Source organism: Condylura cristata, unplaced genomic scaffold, assembly GCF_000260355.1.
Source record: "Condylura cristata isolate star-nosed mole 26May11 unplaced genomic scaffold, ConCri1.0 scaffold00006, whole genome shotgun sequence".
Taxonomy (NCBI): domain Eukaryota; kingdom Metazoa; phylum Chordata; class Mammalia; order Eulipotyphla; family Talpidae; genus Condylura; species Condylura cristata.
Window position 1 is genome coordinate 5990119 of NW_004567107.1, and position 15000 is coordinate 6005118.

Genomic DNA, 15000 nt, shown 5'->3' on the forward strand with positions numbered 1-15000 from the left:
TAAGTACAAAAGGCACAGAGTTATGGTTCTCAGTTATGACACAGTAAGCCGTTAAGGGTCTTTGCGGTTCTAAAATCAGAAGTCCTTGCTATCATTACAAAACCTAAACTAAGGAAAAGGAAATTTGAGATTTCCCCTGCTATATACAGCTATCTCACACTAAAATGAAAACAAATAGTCACCCAGCCAAAACTGTGTATACCTAGTTTGTCTTGCACTTTCCCTAAAAAGACATTAATAAATTTCAAAATTATATAACTTAACAAACTCTACCCTCAGTTTTCTCATCAGTAAAATGAAGAAAGGTAAACTAGAAGTGATTCCTAAACTGGGATCAGTTTACTACACTTCTGTAAACTAGTTAGTTACCTGTTAAAATTCATGGTCCTGTCACTCCCTGGTGGCGCAGTGGGTTAAAGCACCGCACTAAGAAGCTAAAGCCACTTCTGCATGAGTTCAATTCCTGCCTGCCCCGGAGGTGACCACATGGCGCGGCAGACCTCTCCTGACCCACCCACTGCTCCCCTCAGCAGTGTACTTCGTCGATCTGCCTGTTCTGCTCCCCACTCTGTTTCTGGTGAAGCCTCTTGCCGCTCCTGAGCTTCTGGCCTTTACTCTAGTTCTGTATGCACAAATAAATAAATCTTAAAAAAAAAAAAAAAAAGAGAACATGATCTCTCCCTGGTGGTGTAATGGGTTAAAGCACCGCATTATGGAGCTCTCTGAAGCCACTGCTGCACAAGTTCAATCTCCGGCCAGGGAGCTGACCCACGTGGCGTGACAGATCCCTCCTGACCCGCCTGTTGCTCCCCTTAGCAGTGTATTTCGGTGAATCTGCCTGTTCTGCTCCCCACTCTGTCTCTGGTGAATCCTCTCACCCTCTGCATCTCTCGCCTGTACCCCAGTTCTGTATGAATAAATAAATAAATCTTTTAAAAAAAAATTCATGGTCCAAAAATACAGTACATTTGAAACATGAAGAGTTAACCAAAATTTTAAGACTTTTTTGCAGGACTTTTCAGTACTTCTAGTAAGTCAATATGCACGATAAATCTTCAAAAGGAAATGCTGTACCAAGCTTTTTGCAAATAAATTTGGCCACTAAAATCACTTTCCTCTATAGCAATGCTATCCAAAAGAAATATATCGCAAGCCACACATGAAGTCTTAAAATTCCCTAGTAACCACATCATAAAAACTAAAAGAATCAGATAAAATTAATTTTAAGCCATTTTATTTAACCCAATATCTGAAATATATGAACACTTCAACACAGTATATTTGAAAAGTTGATGAGGTATGTTACATTCTTTCAGGGGTACACTTTGAAATCTCATATATATTGTATATTTATAGCACACTATCAGTCCAGACTAGCAAGTACTCAACAGTTACCTGTGGCTAGAGGTCAGCGTGCTGGACAGTGCAGATCTACAGCACCTGTAGACTAAAGACAATCCCTGATGCTTCTATTTATTTTAAACTCATGCATACACACAAAAAGACAGTTTCACTTAGGAAATTCCTTGATGAAGCAAGAGCGATGATTTTTATCACATCTCAACCTAAGACTACACAAAAGCATTGTACTTCATGTCAAAGAAGGACCGTGATTGTTTAGCTTGTGATCTGAAGCTGCTTTCCTCAGAGTATCAATTTTATTTGAAAGCAAAGTCAACATATCATAATCATTCAAACTTAGATATCTGGCAAATGCTTTCTCTAAAATGAACCAAGTGAGACTGTCATGTCAAGGAAAATAGCTGACAGCAACTGTGCCATGGTAAAAATTGTAATTTTGGAAAAACTGCATCTACCACTATCAGCTTGACATTTTCCCAGCAGACTTTCTGATTATATTGATATTACTAAATATGATACTTCCATATCATATAATGAAGTAAGTCAACATTGGAAGATAGACAAAATTTAGTGAAAGCAATATTTTCCAAATAATCAATGTATGACATTACAAAAATATTCAGAGGTACAAGAGCCATTCAAAGTGCAATGGATTTTAAAGGAAAAGACTGCAAAGGAATTATTTGATATGAATTCAAACTTTACACTGAACCTTTAAGAAACTACAACTTGTCAAGTTTGGGGAAATATCAAAGAAAAATATTCACAGTTCTCAGAAAAGGCTATTAGCATATTCTATGCTTTTCCAATGACATATTTGCATGAGGCTAAATGCTCTTTATATACTTCAACTATATATAAAAGATTGTGGAAGTAGATATAATACATGTGATTTCCAATAAGTCCAACACTAAAGAATTTTGCAAAAGTGTAGTAATAATGCCATTCTTACTAAATGTTGACTTTTGGAGGAAATTTCATTTCTTAAAATATGTCATTTAGGGTAACATGATGGTTTATTGTAGTCATTTTAAAATAATAAACTTTTCCACCTTTGTCTTCTATTTTTAGTAGATGTTGTAGCTATACCCTACCCTACCAAAGCTCTCAGAGTCTCCAATAATTTTAAGAGTCTGAGCCTTAAAATTGAAAGTTTGAGAATTTCTGTATTGGAGAATCGCTGTAAGCATTCCTAATTTATGCATGTGACATTACTAATTCCTATAAACCCAGCTCATACATCATGGTAACATATATCTATGACAGGGTACATGACTTAATAAATAATGCAAGACTCCTATGTGAGTGATACCTCATGTGTTAGTGCTCTTCATTGGTCTCTGGTTATATTTTAATTTTGCTAGAAAGAATGTTTGCCTATGTTTCTAAGAATCAGCCAAAGGCTCATGTGGAAAAAAGAAATGATTAAAGGCAAAAAGTTTCTGCATCTAAAAACTCATAATTTCCTAAAACATTTGCTGAATGTCTCACAACTTATTAAGTGAAGTCATCTATGAATGCAAATGCTGATTAGCAATTTGGCAATAGCCCAACATTCACAGAATTCACATAGCTTTTCTTTTAACCAGTAGTTCATACATGATTAATTAGAACATCTCATTTATGTAGTGTGCACTTTAGCTCATTACTCTAAGTAAAATTCGTTAAGTATTTACATTTAGATAATTAAAATCTGGGTACACCCTTAAGAAAGATGCATACACTTTAGGCAAAGTAATTTTTTTTTCCTTTATACCACTGAAAGTAAATTACAACCTCATTTACAGCACCGACTGTGCCAGTTTCAGAGCAAAGCGCAGTACTGACTTATCTCCTATTCCTTAAAAGGTGTCCATTTTTTAAAACATATAAATGCAGTGAGAATGATCAAATGATTGTAGAGTTGCTTTGAAGAGCAACTAGTATGTGGTTAGCCACATACTGGTATCGGATGCTGTATAAAATGTGGGATATTCACTTCAAACATTCATCATGTCCTCCATCACAAGTATAAGACTATGCTGTTAAAATAGCCATTGGGGAAAAAAATTCATTGCCTTATTATTTATCCAAGTGAAATCATCAATTAAGAATTTCCTGGCAAGTGTCAAAAAAATAAATGAAGAAAAACCTTAGTTAACTGGAATATTTAAATATCAGAGTTTTAATTCCTTATGTTAATGTAGTAACATAAATCTGGAGAGTTATGAAACTAAACTCCTAAATCATATATACATTGTTGTAAACCAAAGTTACTTCAATGAAACATAAGGCGGCTTGCAAAAATCATGCAAAAATTTCAAGCTAAGTAAGATTTGAAGATTTGAGATCTTTGGATTTAAACAATACTTTTAGGGGTACTCATTGGCTACTGTCTCCTCAAAATCCAAACACTGGCTTACACTCAAGATGGAAGTCTTTAGTTAGGGTTTTATTTGGTTTATGCTGGTGCTTTTTTCAGTTGTGAATTCAAGATTTAACTACTTTCTTGCCTGTAGTTCACATCATTGAATGTAAAATTGTAAAATAAGTACGTACTGATTTGAGGAAATTTGGTAATGGATCAGTGAGAGAACCAAAAAACAAATTCATCTTTATGACCAGATAGAGAAGCTAACTGTTCAAAATACATCATATTCTGTTCTACAATCCACTTTTCAAAGCAAAGTAAAAAATCTCTATTAGAAATTTAATGCATCAGGCCCTCACTGGTGGCGCAGCAGATTAAAGCACAGCACTAAGATGTTAAAGCCACTGCAGCATGAGTTCGATCCCCACCCGGGAGGTGACCCACATGGCGCGGCAGATCTCTCCTGACCCGCCTGCTGCTCCCCTCAGCAGTGTATTTCAGTGGATCTGCCTGTTCTGCTCCCCACTGTCTCTGGTGAATCCTCTCACCAGCCCTGCACCTCTGGCCTGTACCCCAGTTCTGTATGCATAAATAAATAAATCTTAAAAAGAAATTTAATGCATCACAGAACAATGAGATAAAACAAGAAATAAAAAGAATCCAGCTAGAAAAGAAGTGAAATTATCCTTATCTGTACATGATAAAACGCACATAGAAAATCCTAAAGCTTCCACCAAAAAGTTATTAGAAACAATAAGTGGGTGCCAGTAAACTGGCAGGCTATAAAATCAATACACAAAAAACTGTCACAGTCTTATATGCAAATAATGTGCAAGAAGGAAAAAAAATTAAGAAAACAATCCCATTTATAATCACATCAAAGAATACCTAGAAATAAATTTAACAAAGTAGGTATAGTTTTTATGCAGTAAAACCTGTAAGACCATATTAAAAGATACAGAACAGGGCCCCCCTGGGGGCGCAGCGGGTTAAAGCACTGCACTAAGAAGCTTAAGCCACTTCTGCATGAGTTCAATTCCTGCCTGCCCCGGAGGTGACCACATGGTGTGGCAGACTTCTCCTGACCCGCCCACTGCTCCCCTCAGCAGTGTACTTCATTGATCTGCCTGTTCTGCTCCCCACTCTGTCTCTGGTGAATCCTCTCACCCTCTGCGTCTCTGGCCTGTACCCCAGTTCTGTATGAATAAATAAATCTTAAAAAAAAAAAAAAGATACAGAACAGACACGAGAGATAGAAAGATATTCCACATTCATGGATGAAGAGAATTAATATAGTAAAAATGAACATTGTAACAAAAATAATATACAGATTCAATGCTATCACTATCAACATTTTTATCTATTTTTAAAGTAAATACAGCAAAAAATACAAAAATTTATATGGATCCATAGAAGAACTCAAGTAACTAGAGCTGTTTTTTTTTTAAGAAAAAGAAGAAAAATGGAAACATTATGTTATCCAATTTTATTCTACATTATAAAACAAAAGTAAAAGTAATTCTAAAAGTGTGGTTTTGGAATAAAAATAGACACTTAGATCAATGGAACAGAATTGAGAGCCCAGAAATAATACATACATATATCAAAACCTAATTTATAACAAAAGAGCCTTGTCCATTCAATAGAGAAAGGAAAATCTCTTTAACAAATGGTGCTTAGAAAATTGGAAGCCACATGTAAAAGGCTGAAACTGAATCACTTTCTAATTCCACAAACTAAAATAAATTCAAAATGGATAAAGAGTTGGCTGTACAGCCCAAAACCACAAAATATGTAGAAGACATAGGTGATAATATCCAATGACATCAATGATAGAGATGTCTTTGGAGATTTGACCCCTACAGCAAAGGAAATGAATATATAACTTTCCAAGAATATTAAGATCTTATCCAATGTAACAACCAAAACCCAAACAACACAATTAAAACATAGGCCAGAGATCTGAAGACATTTTCCCAAAAGGGATATACAGATAACCAACAGACATGAAATAAAGTTCATCCTCACTTCTTATAAGGGTAATGCAATACAAAACCACAAGTAAATATCATCTCATACCTGTAAGAATGGATTATAACAAAAAAACTGCTAAGAAATATTGACCAGGATATGGAGAAAGAAGAACACCTGTGGGCATGTCAAATGATGCAGCAAATTTGGAAAGTAATATGGTTGGACCCTTCCTCAAACAACTAAAAATTTAACTAGCATATAACACAGCAATCTCATTTTTGGATGTCTATCTGAAGAATAGGATGTCAGAAACCCTAACACTTATATTTCCCACAATGTTCATCAACATTATTTACAATAACTAATATATGGAAGCAACTAAATGCCCACTGAGAGATGACTGGATAAATGTGTTGTGTGTGTCTGTTCCACACAATGAAAAATATTCAGCTTTAAGGATAGATGACGATTTGCAACAAAATGGAACTCATTGTATGAAGCAAAATTAGTCAGAAAGATAAACACAGATAATGAAATGGTTCACCTATATTATCACCAATACCTGAAAACAGAGTAGATGAACTGACAAAACAAAACAAAAATAAAATGTTAGACATTAGTAACTGAGATGGGAGAAGGGTGGTTAGAGTGCAGGAAATACAATGGATGGTAGTTGGGCTGTTTTGTCTTTTTTCTGTGAGTTTTATTTATAAAAATAAAAAAAGTCTGACCTCTCAAATATGCCTGTTTCCATTTTATAACCTTGCAAATAAATCTAGTATAATAGTACAGATGCAGTATTTATGGAATGGCTATTAAATCAACAAACCCTTATTTTAGGAAAAGTCAATATTTAATGATTCTTCTAAGCCAACTATAATACAATGAGAGCAATATATTTAAGGAACAGTTACAAAGATAAGTAACTATTATAATAATTCAACACTTCTTACCTAATTATATGACATAGGAAATTATGAGAGTTTTGTAAGGATTATTTTATATAATCAACATTAAGTTCTTTACACATAATTAATAGCAATTGGAAGTTATTGACAATAAAAATGAAAATTATATGAAATTTACATTTTCTGTGTGTGTGTTATTCTTCATGCAAGTCCCTACTCTGGTGGCCTTCCAATTTATCTGAATAAATACAAACACTGCTTCCAAAGAAGTTGAAAAACAAAGGAGTATTCAAATATAAAGGCATTTGTTTATAATGCATTTGGTACTTGGAGTTAATAAACTAAAGTTGGGAGAGAAGAAAGGAACACACAAACACTCTTGTGAACCAAGGAAAACTGGTTTGGAAACTGACAAAAACCCTTTCCTTGGAGTAATGAATGACAAACATCTTCCTTGGGAATATAAAATATAAAGTTTATATGAGATTAGTACCATTTTATATTTTCCAGTTAACTATTAAGAAGAGACTGAAAAATGGGATTAGAAGTTTGTGTCTGTACAATCTCTAGTATAAAAGCACTAGCATCTTTTAATCTGATAAAAATAAAATTCTTTTATAAGCAAAGGAGATTTTGTCAACAAATGTAAGCATGTAGTAATAGTACTGAGATACACAATAAGCACAAGGGTCATGCCTTTATAGTGATTTTAGATTTCACATTCATTCTCCGTTCCCCCAAGAATCCCTAGTAACCTGAAAGTCCTGTAGTAGTTAAATAGCACTTAATTGGTTTTGAGCATCTTCAGTGTACATGCTTGGCTCCAGTGCTTTACCTGATTTGAGGTGAATTCAAAAGACATCTGTGAACTCAGCAAGCAGGTTCCCAGATGCTTGGGGAGGATTGGGACCCTTACAACACTTTTGCCTTCAGCAAAAATGTATCTCAATATAATTATAGTAGATAGCTTTCAATATGTCATCTCTATTATATAGCAGCTATAAATTATGAGGTGAATTGCCTGTGTACAAGCATTTCTAGTACAAGCAAAGGGGGAGAGCTGCACGGGGCAGGATATATCTTCCTTTTTATCAGATACCAAACATCTATGCAAAATTTCATATGCAAAACCAATGTCCATTTTCCTTTGATAGAGAAGTGGAAGAAGCAAGAAGGCCTCGATTCTTAAAAACAGGCTTTCTAGGTCCCCTGGTTCAAAGTCATTAGCAATTTACCATTTCTAATAACTGGATCCTTAAAAATAGCTGAATATTTGACAACAACAACAACAAAAAAAATACCCTGAATAAACCCAAGGCTGCTTTTTAGAGCCACTAAAAAAAAAAAAAAAAAAAAAAAACTGAATATTTGAAAGGTATATAGTATAAGCAGTCTTCAAAACTTACTTCTAATCAAGACCAAAAAAAAAAAAAATCAGTTTTTCTCTGGTTCTCTGGGCTAATAAGGGAAGCAATAATGCATCCATAATAAAGTATTAAAAGACAGTTGCTGCAGCTTTGGAAAATTATCATTTTTCCTTTGGGTTTTAGGATCAACAAGAGAAAGGCAAAAGAGCTTTGCTTTCTTTTGGGTGGTTGTAATATTCAAGAACCTTACTCTAATATATATTCTGTGCCTAATATTTCAAAAGCATTTATAAATTAAATTGAATGATTACCATCAAAAATCATATCTGCACCCACATAATGGAGATATAGAACCAAAGGACATTTTCTTAAAAAAGAAAAGACAAGATTTTAAAGTCAGTACCATTCGTAAGACACCCACATAAAACTCAGCCTTGCAGCTTGTATTTAATTTTGCTCAAACTAGCTCTAGTCTGCTTAGCTTTGTAAATGTGACTGTGTTTATAAGGTACTTTAATTTACTGCAGTGGTGGTATTTGTTAATTTTATGGCAATCTAAATCTAAACAGGCTTCAGATACATTTTCATTACAGCTTCATTGCAATACATGGTAGAGTGAATAGCTCTAAGATGCCAGTGTAGTTTATTTCTTTTAGTAAGAGACTCAACACAATTTTCTGATGAAGCCTCTTCCTTAACATATATGCTCCTCCTGCCTATCGACTAATAAATTCTCTGTTACTCAGACTGGCCATGTTCACTCTTAGCAGGAAAAATAGATAATTTTTACAAAGTGATTAAAACAGTTTTTTTCCATCTCTAGCTGATCTTATGCCAAATGCAATCCAATGTGAGCAAATCTGAGAAAACCAGAACCTACCTGAAATATTTTCTACTTCTTCATAAGTAGCAGCATAAATCAATGGAAAAGGAAGGCATATTATCAGAAATTGATTCAATGCCTGATTCTGACACTAAGGAAATACATGACAATAGACAAATTGCTTAACCCAAATCTTACTTTCTCATCTGTAAATTGGAAATTATAATACCACCTATTTTAGAAATGCTACCACTTTGTCTCACTTAGTTATATTTCCAGTGACTCCAAAGCATATTTCTGAAAGGCCTGTTCCAGATAAATTCCTGTGTCCCGAAGATTTGAAAAGAAAAGGAACATTTCATGTCAAAACTCTCTTATGCTACCAACTTAGGCACTAAGATAGAAAAGCTATGGACACCTCAAGAAAATGAAGTGATACAGCAGTGTGTCTGAAACAATTCAGAACTATGGGAGAAAATGTAAACCAAAACTCCGTTGAATCTGGCTTCTCATCATTCACTTTTTTGTCCATAATTCTGTATATATTTCATATCTGTAATTTTCCTCCTAAAATTATTAAAAATGAGAATGGAAATATACATTTAAATGTACATTTAAAAATTACTACTACTGAAAATATTTAGAAATAAAACTCATTACATTGTAAGACTGATTTTCCAATTTGATACTTAAAAAGATATATACAATTAATTGCGTCAGGAAAAACTCTGGTGTATGTATTTTGAAAGCAAAACAAAACCCTTAACAGCGCTGACTGATGGCAGCTTCCCTAACCTCCATTGGGCTATGGGGAGAAAAAGGTGGGGCCTGAATGAAGAAACAGGGCAGGAAATAAAAAGGAATCACCTTAATCCCCAGCCAGTGAAGTCAGGCCATTTGCCCCTAACATTATGGATCTTTCCATGCAAGGTGATGGAGTACTTTTTTAGTAAATATGTATAGATATATTTAACATAAAGTTATACAATTAGAATTTTACTACAAATTAGAAACATTTTCTACTGTTTATGCTCAAGGCAATCTTTTCAACCATGACTTATTTTGTTTACTCTCAATTATTCATATGTCAAATCAGAAAGCTCAATTTTTTTCACGTACATATATACAATAACTTTCCCAAAACTGGTATCTGTACATACTCCATCAAAAATTATTCCTACTACAAATGAGACCAAGGATACAGTTTGAGATCCCTAAACACTTAGCCAGGAAAAAAGATATTAATTTATATTGCATTATAAGATAAAGCTATACAATCTTTCTACCCTTCCTCATAACACACTCATCTCTAGGACAGAATTCAACATTTGCTTAATATTACAGTATACAGAATATTAGAGAAAGCAATGAAGAAAAACCACTCTTAAAACTAAGACTCCCAACAGTATTTTAAGGTTTTTGGACTTTATGAGTACCCAATGACAGTGTGAAATATTTATGGGTAAAATAATACAATGCCTAAGATCTGTTTTAAAATCCTCTACCAAAAAGGGAGAAATAGAGGTAGGTACATACATAAAATAAGGTTGATGAGTATTGATAATTATTTACCTGGGTAGTGGGCATCTAAGACATTCCTTATTCTAGGCTGAACTCTATAAAACTGCCAACATACAACTCTTTTTTACTTTAAATCATGCCCATTTCCTAGGACTCAACTGCATAATATTCTTTACTTAGGATACATTTAAATGTTACCATAATAGTGGGTTTCATGTAGCATTTTGGTACATTTTGGTAGCATTTTACAATCAGTGACAAGTGATAGTTAAATCAAACAGTGTTAAGTTTTTTTCTTGGTGGTACATAAAACAATGACACAGTTTAAAATCAAATATATATCTCAAGTTTGATTCATATAATTGTCCAGAATAACTTCTCTACTTCATACTTAGCACATAATGCCTAATATTCTCTGCCCCAAGGTGCCTGTAATTATTCTGGATGGTCTCTGCCTCAGAAAGACAGGCTAGAACCTGCTTACTTTGTGAAGTTAGCTCCCTCCCCTATTGTCTAGCACAATTAAGAGAATTCCTAGGATTCTGGAATTCACAACATAGGAGGAAGAGCTAAGTATGCAATATCTCCCTTAAAAAGTTGTTGGAGTTTATGAAAAAGGCCAGTGCATACATATTAATTATACAGAGTCTGAAGAACACCAGCTAGTAAGGTTAGAGGGGAAGGATGGCCACAGGTGTGTAGTAAGGGCACATGAGTGTAAAAAATGAATAAAACTAAAACAAGTAGATGAGACAAAATAGCTTTAGCTTCACCGTCAAAATCTCAAAGGGACTTTATTTCATGAATCCAACAATTGACTTGGATTTTTGCATTGACCTTATTTATTTTTGCTCTTTGTGCTAACACCTACCCCTCACAGCCCTCAGAATTGGTTAGCACAGTCTAACAGAAGAGCGATAGAGGGTTTGTGCAGGACTATGAGAGTGGCGGCTGCTGACCTGTTCATATTTCTCCAGTTCTGTGTGATAGATTTGTCTGATCTGGGTCAATTTGGCTCTGTAATCTGAGTGTTCAATAGAGTTATCTGAAGAACCTCCAGAGGCTGCCGCGGCTGCAGCTGCTGCCGCCGATCCCCCACCTTTCTCAGGACCTGAAACCCCTTCTGCCAAAAGCATATTGTCCAGTCTCATTAGCTGGGGATCGGGAGGGTCCTCCTCCTGGGCTCCTCTGATGCTGAGACCTTCAAGGAAAGAGAGAGAGAGACAGAGAGAAGAAGCGAGAAACAGGACAAACAGTGTGAGTATTTTGTTTGAGAAAATGATCAAACAACATTCAGTGTACTATAGTTCATGTGGGAGTTTAGTTTTTCCCATTTATTAATAAGCATGAGTAGTATGAAAATTCTTATAATTACATGCATCCTAGAATTTCTAATAGTGCCCCTTCTTAATTATCCCAGATCAGATCCTTAGAAAAAAGTAACCCTGGTTTCTCAGAAAATTCTAACAACCAACCTGCCCAGATTTAGGTGATTTAAGCATAAAATGAGGAAGGAGTAAATAAACATTTTAAGATTATGGTGGGAAACAACATGATTCCAAGCAAACCCATCCAATGGTGGTTATTCTCTTTCTCTGAACAGTTGGAAGAACAGAAATAAAAATCTCAGAGGCCCTCCCTGGTGGCACAATGGGTTAAAGTGCAGCACTGCAAGCTAGCTGTAGCCACATGAGTGCACGTTCGATCCCTAGTCCTGGAGGTGATCCACATGGCACAGCAGACCTCTCCTGACCCTCCTGCTGCTCCCCTCAGCAGTGTAGTTCAGTCAGTCTACCTGTTCTGCCCTCCAATCTGTCTCTGGTGAATCCTCTACTACCCCTGTACCTCTGGCCTGCACCCCAGGTCTGTATGCATAAATAAAAATCTTAAAAAACAAAACAAAACAAATAAACTCCTGGAATAATTAATTCATGAGCTAGATCCAAAAATTAGAACATAAAACGAGTAGATGGGCTTTTCCATCATGTAATTTCAAAGGAGAAAAGAAATACATACATTATGAGATAATTAGCTATGCTGAAAAAATACATATTATTAAATGAACGTTGTTAAGCAATCGCCAGCAAACTATAAAACCAGGACACTAAATACAGTATTAAAAATGTACCATCGACATGACAATATGGTGATGGGCACAGTGGTCTCGATCTAATTTTGTTTTTAAATCAAGAACTTCCTAAGTGATGCCCAGTCAGCAACCTCATCTGAGTACTATAGACACAGCTGACAATTCATAGGTTTAATCAGGTCACACAGGCTTCCTGCCAAGATGTTTTCAACAATACAGAAGACAAAGTTTTAAAATAATTATCATGGTATAAAAAACACTGGAGTCATGATAGCTCAAAATCAACATTTTCATTAATGTGTAATTAATCTAAAATATCCCAGACCAATTAACCTCTGTAAATCTGTTTAAAAACAGGTTCCCCACACTAGTTACAAGCCATCTTGGGGAAGGGGTTGAGAAGGAAGTTGGCATCTTACATGTCTCCATTTGGATTCTGCTTTTCTCATCTGTGACTGTTGTTGTTTATCCACAGTGGTGCACATTCTGTGTCGAGTGTAACTTACATGACAGTAACATACATAAGCTGCCAAGTACTGAGCTGAGCACCAGCTCTGTAATTTTATATGCTAACCTAAAACCATCATCAATTCTTTTAAGAACAGACTTCATTCCTAGATGTCCTGAATTACACCCACAGCATGACAGAAATCTTGGTTGTCTTAACTCAAACACACAACTTTAATTTCCTCCCCCAAAACATTTTAAAGCTGTCACTTTCATTTAAAAACATACTCCAGAATAATTTCAACTGAGTAATAAACTAACCTGCAATAATTTAAAATTATATCTGTTGCCTGTTCAGAAGTGATTAAATAAGGTTTGAAAACTATAATATAGTAGGAAAATAAATTCATTTAGGGAACCAAAAAGTTAGGTAACCATCTTAAATAAGAAAAAATCAGTATCAACATATTGATGGATAAAGATGAATAAGCATGGATTTGCTATTGCTTCTAGATCTAAAAAGAAGCTAGAGTTAGGTTATCTAGAACTAGTAATATTGGTTAGATTGGTACTTTTCATTTAACGTCTTGCGTTTTGCCTCCCTTCTGGTTCATCTGTTACATGTTAAAATCTCTTGACTTAGACAGGCTCATACCAAGTTTCTGGTGCTTTCTGCAAGCAGTGAGAAATTGCTGAGTAATTTTCTTATCTTGCACTTTAGGCTCTGTTTCATTTTATATTATTTATTTAGAAATATCTCCCTAAGCTAATTTTTTTTCTCACACTTTTTGTGAGTTTGCTGTTTTGTTTCTGTTATTTACAAAGCTACTGGTGCTCTCCCCAAAGTGCATTTTTGTTTAAAAATCTATGCTCAGGGACCCCCTGGTGTCTAGAAACATTGACATTTTTCCTTATGGATATTTGCTGAGATCCTCTAATAGGGGAACACCCTGGTGAAAATTATTACAAATATTGCAAACAAGATGCCCTACAAGGAAGAGAGAAGGAAACTTTTCAGCAAGAAATAGAACAGACAAACTAGCCATTTACAGCACTTCTATACCTAATGTGTGTATAAACCATCACCACCATACCAACCGGCAGCAGCCCTTAAACTCAATAGTAGTACTCACAGATAAAGATAATGAAAAATACTTCATTTCAGCTGCTATATGTTCTTCTTGTGATGAATGTCTCTTATTTGTAAAATTTTAAGTAAATCAACACTTCGATGTTTGCGTCAAATGGCGGGGGGGAGGGGTATGTTTAAATGTTATCCTTGTGGATTTATAAATTATGAGCATCAAAACTAATAAAAAAATCATTTCCTGACAAAAAGGTTCAAATTCCTTTCAACAAAAAGTAATAAAGCGTATTGCAAGTATTCAACATCAAGGTTACTTCTTAATACTGAAGAATTTTCATAGTGGAAGCAAACTCATGATTGTGGATTTTTAAATAGTAATACCTAGTTTTAAAAACTTATCTTTTAACTTGACTATTTCTACTTATTTTCTTACTTTACATTCAACTTACTCTTCGAGCTACCTAGCCATTCACTATTAGTTTACTAATCTGTCAAAGTCACACCTGGCTTTCAATCATTAACACCTACTCCTCTGGGCACCTATAAACATTTTAATGAACTAAATTTGCAAAGGCCAGAATGAATAAGCCAGGTGATGTTATCAAACAATATCTTGAAATTGAAACGTGAGAAAACAAGAATTTAAAAAGTGGGCATTCTTTTTTGTATACTGGGACATTTACAGAGACTTACAAAGTTAACATCTCCTCGGTGATCATAGCATTGTAAACATTTTTTTTTAAAAGGGCACCCTATTTGCAATCTACTTACAACCACAACATTCATTTCTGTATCCCTAAGATTTAGACAAATCATACAAACACAGTAAAACATTGTTTAACAATGAACTTGGCTTTGTTATAAGCCTGCAGTTTTTGCATATCTTTCAGCAAATCCTAATTAGCTGTCTTTCAACATGCTGTGCACCTGCCCCACAGATAATGGGAGGGAGCATCTGCATACACGGCTGCATTCGGAGGGCAATAAATAAATTACGGGTCAGAATTATTACAAAGCTTTCTCCGAATAAACGCACACCCTTCACAATACTAAGCTGCAGATGTGAAAAGTA

The 15000-nt window shown here is 34.9% G+C and overlaps 1 protein-coding gene across 2 annotated transcripts in view; it reads right to left on the minus strand.

Moving 5' to 3' along the window:
* The window catches only part of PBX3 (pre-B-cell leukemia homeobox 3), a 200612-nt gene that overhangs the window by 35567 nt on the left and 150045 nt on the right, over positions 1 to 15000 (minus strand). For both annotated transcript variants that reach the window (XM_012721596.1, XM_004677327.2), the window contains exon 2: positions 11265 to 11506. In XM_012721596.1, coding sequence (XP_012577050.1) covers positions 11265 to 11506 — 242 coding nt within the window. The remainder of the gene's footprint in view (positions 1 to 11264; positions 11507 to 15000) is intronic.